At 41.3% G+C, this 16,559-nt stretch overlaps 2 protein-coding genes across 8 annotated transcripts in view; one reads left to right on the forward strand and one right to left on the reverse strand.

Moving 5' to 3' along the window:
* ESCO1 (establishment of sister chromatid cohesion N-acetyltransferase 1) overlaps positions 1-8,073 on the forward strand; it is a 34,643-nt gene extending 26,570 nt beyond the window's left edge. For 2 of the 7 annotated variants that reach the window (XM_075142006.1, XM_075142007.1), the window contains exons 9-12: positions 755-844; positions 3,269-3,412; positions 4,332-4,519; positions 7,067-8,073. In XM_075142006.1, coding sequence (XP_074998107.1) covers positions 755-844; positions 3,269-3,412; positions 4,332-4,519; positions 7,067-7,214 — 570 coding nt within the window. In that variant the 3' untranslated portion in view covers positions 7,215-8,073. Of the gene's footprint in view, positions 1-36; positions 160-754; positions 845-1,887; positions 2,674-3,268; positions 3,413-4,331; positions 4,520-5,361; positions 6,262-7,066 lie in introns of those variants that run through there. The other 5 variants (XR_012672358.1, XR_012672357.1, XR_012672359.1 and 2 more) reach the window with 5 other exon arrangements.
* Positions 8,074-9,028: 955 nt separating this feature from the next.
* Positions 9,029-16,559, reverse strand: part of GREB1L (GREB1 like retinoic acid receptor coactivator) — a 148,754-nt gene continuing 141,223 nt past the window's right edge. Inside the window, exons 30-33 of the mRNA XM_075142009.1 lie at positions 15,979-16,120; positions 14,679-14,879; positions 13,349-13,487; positions 9,029-11,816 (exon numbers count right to left, since the gene is read on the reverse strand). Coding sequence (XP_074998110.1) covers positions 11,653-11,816; positions 13,349-13,487; positions 14,679-14,879; positions 15,979-16,120 — 646 coding nt within the window. The 3' untranslated portion in view covers positions 9,029-11,652. The remainder of the gene's footprint in view (positions 11,817-13,348; positions 13,488-14,678; positions 14,880-15,978; positions 16,121-16,559) is intronic.

Below are 16,559 nucleotides of genomic sequence, written 5' to 3' on the forward strand. Positions count from 1 at the left end.
TTAAGTGGCTTTTTTGTTTTGTTTTTTTCCATGCAGGTACTGCTCATTATTCACCACGAGTGTGGATCTGAAGAAGAGTTAATTACCTCTATTTTTTTGAGTATGTTTATACTTCAGATACACACAACGTAGCCTCCTTACCTATTAGATTCTTAGAAGGTAGTTATAAAGTTTTTTCTAGTATCCTTCTTGTGGCTTTAACAGTTATGATCAGTAACAAAATAAACTATTCCTTACATTTTGGGCAACTGCATGCCAATCAGTTCACTTAGAACCTCCTGGAGGTCTTTCGCATGCCAAACTTTAAAACTGAGTGTGTATTTGTGGAGGTAACTATGTTAAAAAGAAATCTTTTATTAAAACTTAGGGTTTTTCCCATTCACTGGACTTCGGAAAATAAATATTATGTAGGTTTGGAAATCAGTTATGTGAGCTGCGTTTGCTACTTCTATTTTAAAATTCAGTTTGCACTGCAGTCCTGGGGGAAAAAAATCTAGTTGGGAAATTATAAGACACTTTCACAAATTGTTTCTAGATATAGTTAGGCTATTGTATAAATTATTGTATAAATAAGATCATATTATAGCTGTCGTGCTCATTTTAAAAAGCTAGCTGAAGTTTCCTTCTCTAGCAAAGCAACTGCTAAGTAGTGTGAAGTCTCTCCATAAGTTCAGTGTCTAGAACAATAACGTGCAGTTTCTGTTTGTAAAAGTACATCTTGTGTATGGTTTAGATAAGTGTTTGTTTTATTTAGGGTTGGAAAAAGGAGAGAATTTTGGCTGAATATCCTGATGGAAAGATAATAATGGTTCTTCCTGATGACCCAAAGTATGCACTTAAAAAGGTATGGTGACAAGGACTGGACTTCTATATCTTACCTTGTTTGATATTTTAATATAAGTAATGAGAATGTTCATAGAAAGTTTGTGTAATTTATGTATGAGCAGTTGAAGTTGGAATCAAAACTGCAGTGGTTCTGTAGCTTTTTCCACAAGCAGGTCAGACATCTCACTCTTACGCATTGCTGCTCTCTTCATAGAGAGGGTGGGTCTGAGCAGGAGTGGAAGGCAGGGCTGAGAACAGCATCAACCAACTGATTTTTTACATTTTTTTAATATACTTGCTGAATGCCTGCCAGATATTTTACGTAATATAAACTTCCTACTATATTTTAAAAACCTGAAATATATTGACAATATTACACAGCATGAATATGGCACCATTCTCTAAACAATTTTTGGATAAAACCAGATTTAGGTGGAGAGTGGCCTCAAAGTCACGTAGTCCATTCCCATGTCCAAAGCAGGATCAGCTCTGGTTGATGCATCTGACAACTTTCTAGAACTTCTACCACTGGAGGTTTTTCTAACCTCTCCAGACTCTGTTACCGTGCTTCGCTATCCGCAACATTAGGATGTTTTCCCTGAACATCCAACAGAATGTCTGTACTGAAATTTAAGCTCATTCGTGCAAATCATACTGCCATAGCTGTAGAAAACATCCTGCTTTTCCTCTTTGCAACAGCTTTTTTGTGCCTGAAAAAACTCTGATCGTTTCACCTGAAGAAGATTGACAGGATGTGCCGTTTTCTGTTTTTTAGTTTATACTCCTAAAGAATGTTTTATAGAGCTCTGATCATTGTCATACTGTCCTCTAGATTATTTCCATTTGTGCTATATCTCATGTCTCTTTTGAAATTCTTTATCTAAAACTGGACACAGTACACTAGAGGAGACTTAGAGCAGCAGGGTACTTTGGTGTCTTGCTGGCTAGCCTGTGTTCATACGTCTTAATATGTCATTACATTTGTTTTTTCAGTAGTATGGCACTGATTCTGTTTAGCTGGGGATTTGCTGTGACTAATTTTTTACAGTACCACCATTGCAGGATCACAGAATGGTTGAGGTTGGAAGGGACCTCTGGAGGCTGAATTGATGCCCAAGACGGCTCTTTCTGATGGCGTGACTGTAGTGGGTTTTCTTTAGCCTAACACAGAATTTTTTAAGTTACTGAATTGAAAAGAAACTACAAATTTTCTTTTTACAATATTTAATGAAGATAAGTTTATTTATTAAGTTTTGTTTCTCTGGTGGTATTATCTTAATTTTAGTACATTCATTGCACATTGATTTTTTACTGAAATGGCTGAAGAAAAAATTACTTAAAATACCTAAGTGGTGCAGAGGAAAGGAAGACTGTAGCAAATGAAGTCATTTAGGATAGAGTTCTCTGTAGTTCTGTGTGATTAAATTTGAGAGAATCTACAGCTGTCACCACTGTGGATGACTGGCTTCAAGAATGGTTACTCAGTGTTTCAAATTGGCTAATTGGACTTGTCATTAAAAGACTGGTACCTGAAGGTTAGATGAGAAAGTAGAGAGTATCTAATACCATGCCTTTTAAAACTTATTTTAAAAGCATTTTTTAACACAATTTTCATTTGATCAGTACTAACTTCATATATTCATAGCATCAATAATTCTAGTTTTGCTTTACTAATGTAACTACAATGTGCATTAAAGAAGCTTGTGCCGTTTAATGCACCACATAGGAAAGGCCACCTTATTTCTGTCTCATATGAGATGATAGAGGGATGATAGAGGCTCTTTCTTGTAGGTACAAGAATCCCTCAGTAAAATCTCAGCTCATGCATAAGCTTTTGTTTACATTCATGCTGGAGTTTATATAGTTCTTCTAAACTTGCTGATATTAAACAAAATTTTATTTTTAGTTTCAGTTACTCTTTGCAAAGGTAATGGAAGAGCAGAAAGCTTGAGGAAAGAGATGACAGTTATTCATTCCTTTACAACAAATGCATACGTTTTCTAGCTGCCTTGGCACTGTGCTTGCTATCATCTGCTCAAAACCCTTAATGGGTTAGTTCTGTCAAGACTTTAAAAGTAACAGACAGAAAACGTTCAACTAAGCTAGTTTAACTTTTGACATAGATCTCATTTACTTCTAGAATATCAGAGTCCACACTTTGATTATCTGTGTTCTCTCTAGCCTGTGACTAATTGAAGTTTGGACTTAATGGAAGCTGATTTAGAGGTCTCTACTCTTCCTATTTCCAGCGAAGTATTATTTAAGCAACTTTTATGTGGACTGATGTGTTGCACGTTACTTAGGATAATTCTTAACTTCTGAAATAGCTTTCAGTGTTCTAGATACCTTAGTGCATTTTTGCAAATCTGTAATTTTTATGCAAATTCATACAAATATCTATTTACATGTGTTTCTTATACAGTATTTAAACTTATTTTGACAGGTTGAAGAAATTAGAGAAATGGTAGACAATGACTTGGGATTTCAGCAAGCTCCGCTCATGTGTTACTCTAGAACTAAAACTCTTCTTTTTATTTCTAATGACAAAAAAGTTATCGGCTGTTTAATTGCAGAACATATCCAGTGGGTAAGTGGTTGAATTGGAGAAAGGCAATCTGTGTGAGTGCTTAGTGACTGTGTTCTTCAGACATTCTGAAACTATAGAATTACCTTGGAGTTTAAGTCTTGCCATTTAGCAAATAAGTATTCCGTGTATGCCTTTTCCACAGAGGAAGAGACTTTTGCTGGTAGACCATTCTGAAATGTAGTTACTCATTTTTGTATAGTTGACATTGAGCTGAGACACATGTATGGTGTCATACTTGGCTCAGACCTGCTCATCTAAGAACTTGCCATGGCTGAAGGGTGGAATTTTTCTTCCTCTCCTATTCTTATGCTAGCTCTGACTCTCCTCTTGCTCGTTGATGAGCAGGTTCAACTCCCTGCCCGACAGAAATCTGACATGAATGAAAAAGTGGGTACTCTGTAGGATTGAGTTGAATCACTGCGGGGCCAAACAGCTCCACAGCATATGGAGGCAGAGGGCAGAATTGTGCAGTGGAGAGCAGGACAAGAAGCCGTACTGCCAGTTGCAGTACTGAAAATAGATGTCAGAACTTTGTTGCATATTCTGTCTGTTCGCTTGTAAATTGTGGTGTTTTCTACCGTCCCTGGGGAGTAGCAGACAAGAAGCAAAACAGTCTTAGTCAAAGTCAGAGAAATTGACGCAAATGCTTTAATACAGGTGGAAATAAGAATTGGATTATTTGTTGCTGTTATTTTAAATCAGATAAGCTTTAGAGGGGTTTTTGGTTTAGTTTTTTATCATCTGTTCCAATTTTGAAACTGTTAAGAGAAGTTAAATGAGACACAAATACGCGGTCTTTTTGGTAAGGCATTTTAGCAAATAAGTATGTTTAACTGAAATAAATTACACAAGAATTATTTTCTTCAGTCATTAGTGATGCTTTTATAAATCGACAAATATTTTTTTACATCACCTGCAGGGCTACAGAGTTATAGAAGAGAAGGTTCCAGAAGTCAGTTCAGAAAATGAGAAAGTCATATTTGAAAGACAGAAAGCATGGTGCTGTTCAACTTCTCCAGAACCTGCTATTTGTGGCATTAGTCGAATATGGGTATTCAGCATGATGCGTCGAAAGAAGATTGCTTCTCGGATGATAGAGTGTCTTAGGTAATCCAAAAAAAGTTCCTCGGTTACATGTGTTTAGATAGAACTCAGTCCAAGACATTTATTGCGTTGTGTGTCTCAAGCTTGTATTTTTAAGCTACTGGTGATAGTGGGGATGTAGATTTGAGCACAGTTGACAGTTCCAGTATTATGTGGAGTTCAATAACTAACGTTAGTATTCTGCAATAACTTGTCTTTAACAGAAATCTTTTTGCTAAGTGCAATTATAATGAGTCACCCTAGCAGACTTGCTTGGGTAAATTCCTCTGAGGTAATTATGAGTGAAGGAAATGAGACTGTCTTTGGTTAAAGTGTGAGATTACCCAAGTGTTAAGGCCTGGGACCTGACCATTGGCTGAATGTCCATGCCTTAGAGGTAGAAGGGGGGAGAGAAGAGTGCACCGAACTATTTGATATAGTCTGCTGGCTTCCAACTGAATTTTTTTTTTGCTTTACTCAGCCTTTACTTTTGCTTCACTGAGCCTTATGAGATACTTTCAATTTCCATGGAGCTTTAGTAGCTAGTGATGAGTATATTCAGCTGAATGCTAAGTGCTAGATCCATAAAAGGACTCAAACACCCGTGCTACTGTTTAGATAAATGTTAAAAATGTTGAATCTCCAAACCTTAGGTTTCTTCCAGTGACATTTCCTAGAAGTTTATATGCCTGTTCTGAGTAATGCCAAGAACTACCCAAATCTTATCACTGCTGGGCCGTCAGATTTGTGCTAGGTGCCTGACTAGCCCCATCTTGTTAGAGTTTGTGGCACAGGTACTGCTGTGTCTGCCAGTGCTCGCCCTCTTGCGTATTTGGAGAGCCTAGCAAAGCTATTCTGCTCTGCAGAATGCATCTTGCCTGGCTGGTGGAGCAACTAGAAAGTTCTTACCGGATCACATTCTGTCTGAACTATCGACTGTAAAGGTGTATTCAGATAAGCATATTAACTTGATGATTTGGTTATATTTTTGGCTGATCTTTAATTGTGTATTCAGTAGCTTCCTAGAAACTATTTCTAAAGGAAAGATTTCTTCCCCAAAGCAATGTTGGAGTTGCTCCCTCAGTTACAGCTCTGAAGGATCTTTAGAATCAATTTTAATGGTTCATTGCAGCTAAGGAGAAGAGGTCTCAGTTTTCCTCTTAGCTGTGCACTGCATCTTACCTTTTGCTGTGCTCTGGTGCTTGCTTGGCCTTCCATTAGGTCATTGCTTCGTTAGTAGAAAACAGGTTCACCAGAAAGAGCTTTGTGTTATTCTGGTGCTCAGCTGGTTTGTAGAAAGGGTCTGATGAGCTCTAGAGTTGGTGTAAACAAGGGAGCCCAGAGAGTTGCAGAAGGCAAGGGAAAGGAGTGAGACTTGCTTTTTGATGGCAGTAAGCAGTTAGATCTGCTCAACTGCCAGTGAAACTTCAACCTACGTGTCTTCGTAGCAAAAAGTAGTTTGAACGGGATGATTCTGGTAGCCAGCTAAATCCTGACTTCAAAATGCTGAAGGCATCCTAGCAGACTTTTAAGTCCATTTTGAGAATGTCTGCCCGGTTTCATTCGAGCTTTCACAGCTGACCTGGAGTCACAAAAACCAGGTCAGATGGTCTTAAGAACCTTGCAAAATCATCTTCCTAAATACACTAAAGAGAAGGGAATAAAGCTGGTAATAATTAAAAAGGATTTTGTTCCTGTTGTCTTTTCCTCAAGATTTAATGGAGATGTCCGTATGATCGAAGTTCATACTTGCTCTGCAAGTACATGCAAGTTTATTTTATAGGAATTAAAAAACTTAACTTTAATGGGAGTGTCTTCTGTTTCCAAGGGTAAACGTTACCTCCTCCTTCCCCTGATTGAGGTTTTAAAGCTTGAGATCAATTTTCTGAATTTGCTCACACAGCCATCCAGAAGAGTACAATGGTATCCCTTGATTCTCTCCTCTTTCTTCAAATAAGAATAAAACATAGATAAAATATTTTCATGAAGTTAAGCACATTGAATCTTCCTTTTCAAATAGTCATTACTGAGAGTGCATCACTTATGAATTATGCCTTGAGGTTGTGTTCTTAGATGTTCTAAATTAATCCAAGATGTGCTCTCATCCAAATGTCAAATGTTTTTTTCAAACCAGGAATTTGAAATTTCATCAGGTCCTTTCAGCCCCCTCTGTAAGCACCCTCACTTGTTTGTAGCTTATGTTTTCATTCCTAGTGATTGTCGTCATAGTCCCAGCAGTCTCCTTTCTATGAAGAAATAGTTGGAATGAATTCAAGCTTTTTTTTAAACTCTGAAATTGAACTCTTGATGCAACTCGCAGGCAATTGCTCTGTATGAACATTTCTTCTAAAATACCATATAAAACCCCTCCCAGAACAAGTGATCCTCCTTGCCGTTTGGAAGGAGATACATTATATAAATAGAGCTATCTCCTCCTAATAGCGCTTCTTCCTTTTGAACGTCCTTACCGCTAATTAATCATTTATGGCCTAATAGCATAAATATTCTTGCCTGATTCCCTGAGGGTAATTTTTTTTTTTTTTCTTTTCTTTTCTCTCTCCTTTTAAACAGGAGCAACTTCATATATGGCTCATACTTAAGTAAAGAAGAAATCGCTTTCTCTGACCCCACTCCTGATGGAAAACTCTTTGCGACACAGTACTGTGGCACCGGCCAGTTCCTGGTATACAACTTCCTCAATGGACAGCACCAGACTTAACTGGTCCCGAAGGAATTCCATTTTTATTGGGAGACTTCTGCCAAAAGGTACCAAGTGGGTGCAGACCTTCAGCAGAAGCCAGGGCCATTTTTATTACAGTGAACTCAGGACTGGTAACAACCGAAAGGTTGTACTATTTTATTAAAATTGTAAACAATGCAGTAATAGGCTAACTTTGTTTTTTTAAAAGAAAGATATTTTATTAACTTTTACAAAAGTTTGATTGTATTTTATCTAGTTAGTCATGTTTACATGCAGCAGAAAATTGTTCATAGTGGACTGTAAACTAATGCAAAGACTCTAGTCTCACTGACGAGGACAGGCTGAAGTTCTTAACGTGGTGATATACCAGTGCTTCTCGGTACTGTAACGCTGATCTCCTATCGCCAGTGCCGGCAGCTGGGTGAGGCCGTTAACGGTTGCTTGCTTGACGGAGTTCAAGGCCAAGCTCAACTGTGTTGAGGCAAGAAGCGTTGCGGTGCAGTCGTCGTGGGTAACAGCCCTCACGGGCTGTGCGGTGGCTTCCAGGACGCGTTCTGTGCGCTACCAGGCGTAAGGAGCCTGCCAAGCGTCAGCAGCATCGGAAGCTTGTTCCACCCCGTCCCCTTCTCCCCCAGAGGAGTTGTAGAGGAAAAGGCGGAATGAAACCCCCGAGGACTGGTGTACTCGTCGTCGTTCTTCAAGTACTGTACTGAGTATATACCTTTGTTAGTGGACTTCACTTTGATACTTGTCACTCCTTCATAAATCTCTCCTCTTTTAAAGGGTTTGTATGTTGAAAAACTGCTGTGGCCTTTCTTGATCTGTACATAATGTAGATAGATTAAAAATAAAATACTTGATAGCTTTTTTAAAGTTACTCTGTATTGGTACTAAGTGTGAATGAATCTTTAGCGTAGTTCATACTTTTGCGTGTGAAATATTACGGTAGTGGCTGACGGCAGTGTGTTTTGAAGCAGTCTCTGGAGAACACAGTCGCTGCGCTCGTACCTGCTAGGGGTCAGAGTTCCCTTTGTGACAACGCGTTTGCGTCACACCCCAAGGACCAGTTCCCCAAAGGCTCCGGATCAATGCCATCCTGGTACAGGGTCTATACAGTAAGGTGATGCCTTCAGCCTTGAGTAATAGCTTAAAGCCCTAACATAAGATGGGGAAAATTTAATTAAATTTAAACGTAGGGTTTGTTTTAATTTTGGAACTGATGTGCAGTTAGGAGACAGTTGTTTGTATTGTGCTGTCCTTACCTTGGTCTAGAGCTAAAGCAAAGTACTCGCACCACCTCTGAAACGTTACTCAGAGTACTTACAACTGGAGTAGCTGAACGGTGGTGCCTTCTGCTCTGTCGAGGCCGTTGTTTCCAAGCTGCGACTTGTAATTTTCAAGGGGATTGTGAGCAGCCTGTAAAGGGCTGTGTCACAGAGGCGGTGCAGGTTCACAGGAAATGCAAAGGTGGGCTCGGAAGGCAAGAAGTGCCGAGGTACTTGTGCTGCTCGGAAGTTGTTGCCTGAGCGCTACTGCAGTGCGGCCAGACCGAGCCCCGTTTTCAACCACTTATACTCCAGGGGGCTAAAAGTTGGTGTTTGAGGCTTGTGTGCCTCCTGCCCCTTGTCTGTTTGAAAGGTGATGGCAGTTACCCAGGCTGGGAGGTCTCTCACACTGGCCGCGCACCACATAACTCTTTAGAAAATCAGGGGGCGGGACTCACGCAGCAGCGTGAGGTGGGCGGGTTTCTCTGGGGCAAGCACTGTTGGGCGCGAAGAGAGAGCGCAGCAGCATCCTGTGGAAAGTACCATTAAGAGAGGCAGTCCTAAATGGTAACTTAATATATTCAAATTTAATGAAAGCACATTATAAACATACCATAGCCACAACTTCAGACAGTTCCCGTTCATAAACAATAACATGAGGTAGACTGACTAGTGAAGCTAAATTCACCAAGTTTTTGGTTAAGAAAACTTTACACTAGGAAAGCAACATTTTTAACCCTCTTCCAAAAGTCACAAAAAGCAATTACATAAGTTAAGCAAAAAAGCATCTGCATATGATTCTTTAAATCTTAGTTTACATTCAGATTTAACCTGTGAATAGACAAGAACTTCTACAGGTAAAATATAATGCTGGCCAATTTAATACATTCATAAGAATGGCCTTGGTGGTGAGGCTTAAAACCAAAACGGAACAGCAATAATCTCGATGTCAAGCAACGGTCTCCTTCCCCGGAATTCGCAGGCGGCCAGCTGAAGTGTTCGGCGGGACAGGCCTAGGCCTCCGCGCTGCTTCAGTGTATGCTCTGGCCAGAGTTTGGTTACCGAAACTCCCTGCTTCCGCAGGGGGGAGAGTTAAGGAAATGGGTTTACTATTACTTGGTAAAGGCAGGCAAATACGCTGACTTTCTGACTGCATTCTCAACCTTCAGGACAATTTCGCACTGCTTCACCAGAGGGCTAACTCCTCATAGTAGTCTCAGCACCTGGGATTTTAAGAACTTAGTGCAAACATCAAATACACAAACGAAAAGGAAACCATTTTTGAACACGTAATACCTGAAACGTCCACACCACGCTACGACTCGGGGTCGGCCTTAAGCCCTTCTGGCAAAACCAGAACTACATTCAGGTGTGTATCAAAAGCTTCAAGAAGCATCTTTTATATCCCTACTTCTTCCAAGTGTTAAAATAGATAAGGCAGGTTGTGTCTGAAGGAAAATAAAAAACATTTACAGAAATGGGTTGTTCATCTGAAATTTGCTAAATTTACAGCATCAGAGTTAAGCTACATTAACACAGACATATGCAAACCATTTTCCTTTAGCCTCTGTCGAATATATTATGTTTTTTCATCTGTAAACATCTCTCTTCACAAGATAAAAAAAAGTTGCTTCATTAACACTATGCGTAAAAATAAAATGCAGCTTTGGCAGGTCCTTCTCTAATGAGTTGCAGGTCAAGTATAACGATGTGTTAATTTCATTGCTTTTTTGGGAGTAAATTGATATTCCTGAATCGCTTTTAAGAACATGCTGCATTTTTCTTTTTAATAAAGGGGTCACGATGTGCAGGAAGATTTTTTTTTTTTTTTTTTTTAATGGAAACCTCAGTGGGGTAACCCACGCTAACTGCACGAGTAGAACAGAGTACCGCTACGATTTAACCCTGACAACCAAAAGCTACTGCACCGAGTTATTCCGGAACAACTTAACAAGGATCAGTCATATGCTCGTAAGTAGAACAATGTGCGACTACCGCTACGACCAATATTTACAGAGGTTAATCAAAACAAAGGGCTGACAGTGTTAGGTGACGCATTCAGAGCTCTTTGCTTCTGGACGGAGCCTCTCCTCAGCAGTCCCAGCTCCCTGGGACTTCTCCCCCGCTCCCCCCTGGCGCTAGTGTAAAGCACCTCCTCTTCCACTTGGACACGTGGTTTTTCCTCTCAAATCCAGCTCAGGCAGCATTGCCAACCTGCACGTTTTTGGGATGTTGATTCACACGCGGGAGTGACTTGACAGACCTAATCTCAGCTCTGCAGCCGACTGGAGTTGAGTGAAAAGGACACCGGGAGCAAGCTGCATCCGGCCCACCACAAAGGCATCGGACGTACGGCAGGACTCGTTCCCACACGCGAAGGAGGACGGACCACAGGTTTTCAAAACTCTGACGAGAGTGAGAAACTGCAGGTGTTGGCAAGCTACTCTGCCCTCTAACCGAGGAGAGAGCATCTATGAGAAGGCTTTTGCTGTGTCCCTGGTGCCGAGGAGGAGGTACCTGATGGGGTGAAAGAAGGGTGCGAGGAGAACCCGGGTGCACAGTGCCTGCCACGCGTTTGCTGATTTGTTCAGGTTTAAGTAGTAAACTTTGAACACCTGTGGAAATTTTGCCAAAGACAGTTTCGATACATACACAATTACAAATTTTAAACTAACACTGCACAGAGAACAAGACTATTCCTTTTAATACAAATATCTACGTTACATTGTAGTTTCAAACCCCTGAGTATTCCTGTACCACAGTACAGAGCTGAAGAGACACGGTGGGCTCTCCTCCACATATCTTCAATGAATTCCACCTGCTGGGTTGCATTTCATGTAACACATTCAAGCCAGCAGCTGCTGAGAGCAGCTTCTTCCCCTAGCTCAGCTGAATATAAAAAGAATTCTTCTTCAACCAAATTTCGTCCTCTTCCTAGATCCTACAGCTTGGCTGGCTGTGTGATTAGCGTCGGCGGTTGTGGCTGATGTGAAAATAACTGGAATCCAGGATCCTGTAAATCATAACTGATGTGGTAATTTTATCCCTAGGAATAAAGCCTACTTCAGAATTGTGGGGAATCCTTTAGAGCAGTCTAGATAAATATCGGTTGCACTTTGCTCCACAGTGATTGTACTTTTTTTAAAAAAAAAAAAGTTTTTTTCTCTTTGTTAGCGGTGTCTTAGCGAAGCTTATATATGGCGTCCAGTAAGAAAATAGAGTGGTTTGTCGTCACTACTGTTAGCAGTTTGAAACTCATCCCGAAGTCGGAACTGCCACTCATCCTCCAACTCCAACCGGACTATTGTCTGCCGTAACGAGCTTCTGTCTTGACATATGACACACAGGGTAGCACCTTCAATTGAAAAGCATGTTAGATTCTCAGGGTACAATAACAACTCTATTTCCTTCATTCATTTTCCGAAGATATTTTAAAGAAATCTCTGCTGCTAGATAGGAAAAGCAGGAAGGCGTGGACAGGGAGAAGCAAGGGTGGTGTGGGGTCTGCTCTGTATCACAGGACATTGCTGCCTGACTGGTGTTAGTATCATCAACCCTAGCAGAGAAAACGTTAACTTGAATCCAAGATCCTTAAACCACTACCGATAATTATGCCAAAAGAATAAAGCCTACTTTTTTTTTGTTTCATGGGACATTTGGGTTTGTACAAGGTCAATGATGAAACTCTACTAAGCCAAACCACAGCCAGTCCCACAACTGACTCCTGACTGCTATAACTTCCCTTAAGTATGACAGCTCCCCTTGGTAAAGCACTGTTCGAGGAATAATAAACCAAATCCCTAATTTCTGTGGCTGAACAAACTTGCAAGCTTCCTTCCACCTGGTGTTACCAGACTGCGTAGTCATTTTATGAGCAGGAGAGTTGGACACCTTCAGGGCTTTCTCTGTTCTGTGCTGCAGCCCACACACCCGACACCCGGAAAGTTCAGGCTCAGATCCCTCCTCTGCTTGATTCGAGCAGGGGAAGGCCCTTCCTACCCGCCATCCACCGCCCGTTTTTGTGAAGAAACCGCCCCTCACCCAAGAAACAACAAACAAAGCGGGCCCTCTGGCTGCATTCAGCCCGCATCAGCTCCCGGGGGCTTGGCGATGGCAGCACCATCCCCACCGCGGCTGCCGCACGACGGCTGCGCCTTCCTGCACTGCCCCTGCGCTGGGGGCCCAAACGCTGCAGGAGCAAACTCCAAAACGCGGTTCTTGGGACTGGCTCGGGGGCCGCCGGCACGTGCACCGTCCTCACGAGAGGGAAATGGTTCAGCCGTGCCACCACAAATGCACTGAGCTCTGTAACGCACTTTAGCATTACTGAATACCTATGGCAATTTGTTATTAAGCAAATCTGCTATTTGTTAGTATTAAGATAAAATTATGAAGAAAGGTTTTAACAAGGTTTATAAAGTTCTGGTGAGGGTAGACCCCATCATCCTCTGGCTAAGAGCTGCCCCGGTCTACAGTACTGAATATTTATTGCCATTATAGACAGATTACTAGAGTAGAATTTCTCGTCTTCATCAGTAACAGCTATGCTCGAAACTCTCAAGTTGCTGACTGCACGATTCACTGACTGATTTCCATGTATCCTTGTTTTTCTGCACCTATTTCCATTTGATGTCACTTGAAAATAATGTAATGAATGTAATTTATCAAACCTTAGCGAAGGTTCAATTACTTGCACTTATTACCAACAGGAACAGAAGTTTTATACGCTTCCAAAAGAAACACTCCCATCTATTTCTTTTGAAAACAGTGGCAGCACTAACTGTGAAAATAATGGAGCTGTTTAATGAAGCTCTACCTTTCCCTTTTCCTCCCTGCTGTTACTTGGCAGGAAAGCACGCGGGGTGCCCAGCAGAGCAATGAGATTACCTTTCAGAAACCTGAACCGCCTGAGGAGGTCTGCACCAACGAAGGAGTCACAGAGATAGAGCAGAAGTCCGCTGAAGAACACCCCTTCGCAGTTGACGTTGACTGAGTGTGGGCGGGAACTAATATAGCATATAGCAACCTGAAACAGAAGGGGAGAAGAAAGGAAGCAATTCTGTGTTAGAAAATGTCTAACTATGACTTTAAGTGGAATGGAATATAACTTGGTGATAACAGGCGAGTCAGCTGGTGCCGGTAAAAATACAATCCAACAAGAATGCAGCACTGAGCAAACTTCCCCTAGGAAATAACACAGGGGACAGACTTCTAGATTCAGATTTGGTCACCGAGTCTGCAATACGTTATTTCAGGGCTCTCCGTAATTCAGTTTGATCTTCTGCTTCTCTACGAATTACCTGCTTATAATGCCTGTTAAGATTATTTAGGCTGTTCTAATAAGGATACATTTGTCAAAAACACAGTAAGCAATTCCATGAGTACTGAAACTGCTGAAGCTTGAGCTCCTCTGCGCTGGCGCATGTCTTCTCTTGCTGACTGCAAGCATCAACGAAGCAGTTCCCAGCACTGGGGCTCTCCTGTGCTTCACTGCCGTGATGGCTGTTCTGTACCAAAGGGTTTCTTCTCTATCTTGCCACTGACCTCCATAAAATTTGTCAGAACAAAACCCTTGTTAGACTTTCACCCTGTTTGAGACCCAGTTCAAACTGACCAACGGGTTCAAAAATTTTGATCTCCCTACCTACAGACGTCTAAGACATACTTGTAAAAACCTAGTTTCCCTAGAAACCTAGGTTCATAAAAAGAAAAGCACCTAAAAGGATGAGCTTTGTCCATCAGTGAAGCAAGCCACCAGACAAGGGTCGTATCAGAAACTCTCTCAGCCAAAACAAGTTTTTTGCAAGGACAAATCAAACACAGATAATAAAAAGCTGTATCTAAAAAATTTTGTAGATAGTTTTGGTACAGACTATGCAGCACACCAAGTTCTGTCAAGAATGGCATCACTTTTGGGTTTTTGCTTCATAGGAAATATTATTTCAGACAGAGATGCCCAATTCCTTTGCAAATCACATCAATCCATCACAGACCTCCGGCCTCTACCCACACCAGCCAACCAGGAGGCTCTACCACCAGCTCCTCCAGTGGAGTTGGTCCTTTCGCTCCAACAGCAGAGTCTCACTGTTTGAGACCAAAGTCTTCAAACGCTACCCTTGATGCTGAGGGTTCATAAAAGAAGGGCTTTTCAACACAAGAAGGATGAAGTAAAGGTTTGCATTTACTCATCCCCATTATCCCCGCAAATATTTTGTACCTCAAGCCCGATGTTCAGGTAGCAGTCAATGGCCAATATTGGGTTCTTGAAGTTATGAATGGCCTTCGGGAAGAGTTTGTACGTCGCGTGTTGAAGGAATTTCTCCAGCAGGAACTGAGACGGGGCTGCCAACAATGTATGCTCACTGTCAGGGGCACAGACGTACTGAAGAGGCATTATTGGTGCCAGGCTGTCTGAAACCTGCAATGAAACCAAGAGGAGCCCCTTTTATCTTCTCTGCAGGAGTTCCTCTAGCTGGGGAAGGGATCACCGTGACAGGGCAGGAAGAGAGGGAAAGCTGGGGGAAAGAATCAAAAATCCCCACTCGATTTTGACATAGCACCACAGTACAGAAATAAATGAATTACTTGTTCTGTGGTTGCTAAGTACTTCTGTAGATATTTGCTTGCCTAAAGAAGGGACATAAAATAGGGAGTTCAAATTGTCACAATGTCCTTCATCCTGCCTTACTCCTGGACAGTATAGGAAATGACATCTTCCTTGTGTGGAGTCATCCACAGAAAATGTTTTCTATAGAATTTTCTCCTAGGCCAGTCCATCACTACAGATTCCACTGCAACCACAAGAAAAGGAAAATTCAGAAAATGACTTCCCAAAATACTCAAATCCAGGGTTTAGTCAGTTAAACCTGAAATACAGAGGTGATTTTTTAAAAGAGGGACGGTGTGGGATGTGTTTAAAACCATCAGGAAAACAAATGGTAAGATTCCTAGATTAAAACCAGCTCTCTGAAATATACCTCCATTTAAAGCCAGCATGGGTGTGACATACTCTGTATAAAATATTTGGTATCCCCACACCATTTTTCTAAATACTTGGATTTCCTGGGTGGATTTCAGAAGGTTGCAATTTTCCGTGCCTTTCCTCAGGTCTTTTTTTGTCAGCAAGTGCAAGGACTGAAAGTCATCACAAACCAGCAAACACTGGAAACCAGTGGCTGTGTTAAAGTTATTAAAACTAGTCCAGTACAACTGGCCTGCTTTCGATAAGTGTATGTCTACAAATTCTTCCTCTGTCAGAGATAGCAGTGAACAGCTAGACCAAACTCTTTCCAATCCCAGTCCATCTTCTAATAGATTAGGAGAATTATTGTTAATAATTTATAATTAGCAAAATATTTATTATTTTCTATTTCTGATGTGGCAGCCCTACCACGGAGTAGGCCATAAATATAAAATAAGCACTAAATAAATCTAAAAGGCTAGAGAATTCATTATTTCTAGGGGAAATAGATCTGATTTTACCCTTTACGTATGATGGAGCATATATCTACACTCACCATGATTTTTGGCTTAACGACAAAGTCCTTTTGTCCTCCAACCTGAATATGCTTCTTCATGACACTGAAGTTGTTGAAGCGGCAGATGAGCAGGCCGCTGCTGTTTGTCCGCAGATTAAAATCTACATCTTCACAGAAATACCTGGACATTAAACACAACATCACTAAACCAGCTGTGTGGCTGCTGTGCGTGGGCAAGCATTCACACACCCGCTGCTGAAATGCACCAGAATGGGCTCAGCAGAGATTTTTGGAGACCATCTGATATGGTGCCTATACAAACTCTTTACACAGCTCTGAAGACTCATTCCTTCAATGTGCTCCTGGTGTAGGAAAGCAACTTCTGGTCACCTTAAGACCAAACAAGTCTTCACTTTTCAGTGCGTCTGTATGTTTCTTCCCCATACCAAGTCTGGTTAGCCCTCTCATCCTCGTCATATACTGGCATCAATCATTTCTTCCCCACCCTTTCCTCTTTTTTTCTTCTTCTTAGTTCGTTTGTTATGTATATTTTAGAACTGAGAGAAGCTCTGCAATGACCAACCTCCACTTTTGAACAAGCCAGTTCTATATGACGTGTT

The sequence above is a fragment of the Calonectris borealis genome, chromosome 2, assembly GCF_964195595.1.
Source record: "Calonectris borealis chromosome 2, bCalBor7.hap1.2, whole genome shotgun sequence".
NCBI classification, from domain to species: domain Eukaryota; kingdom Metazoa; phylum Chordata; class Aves; order Procellariiformes; family Procellariidae; genus Calonectris; species Calonectris borealis.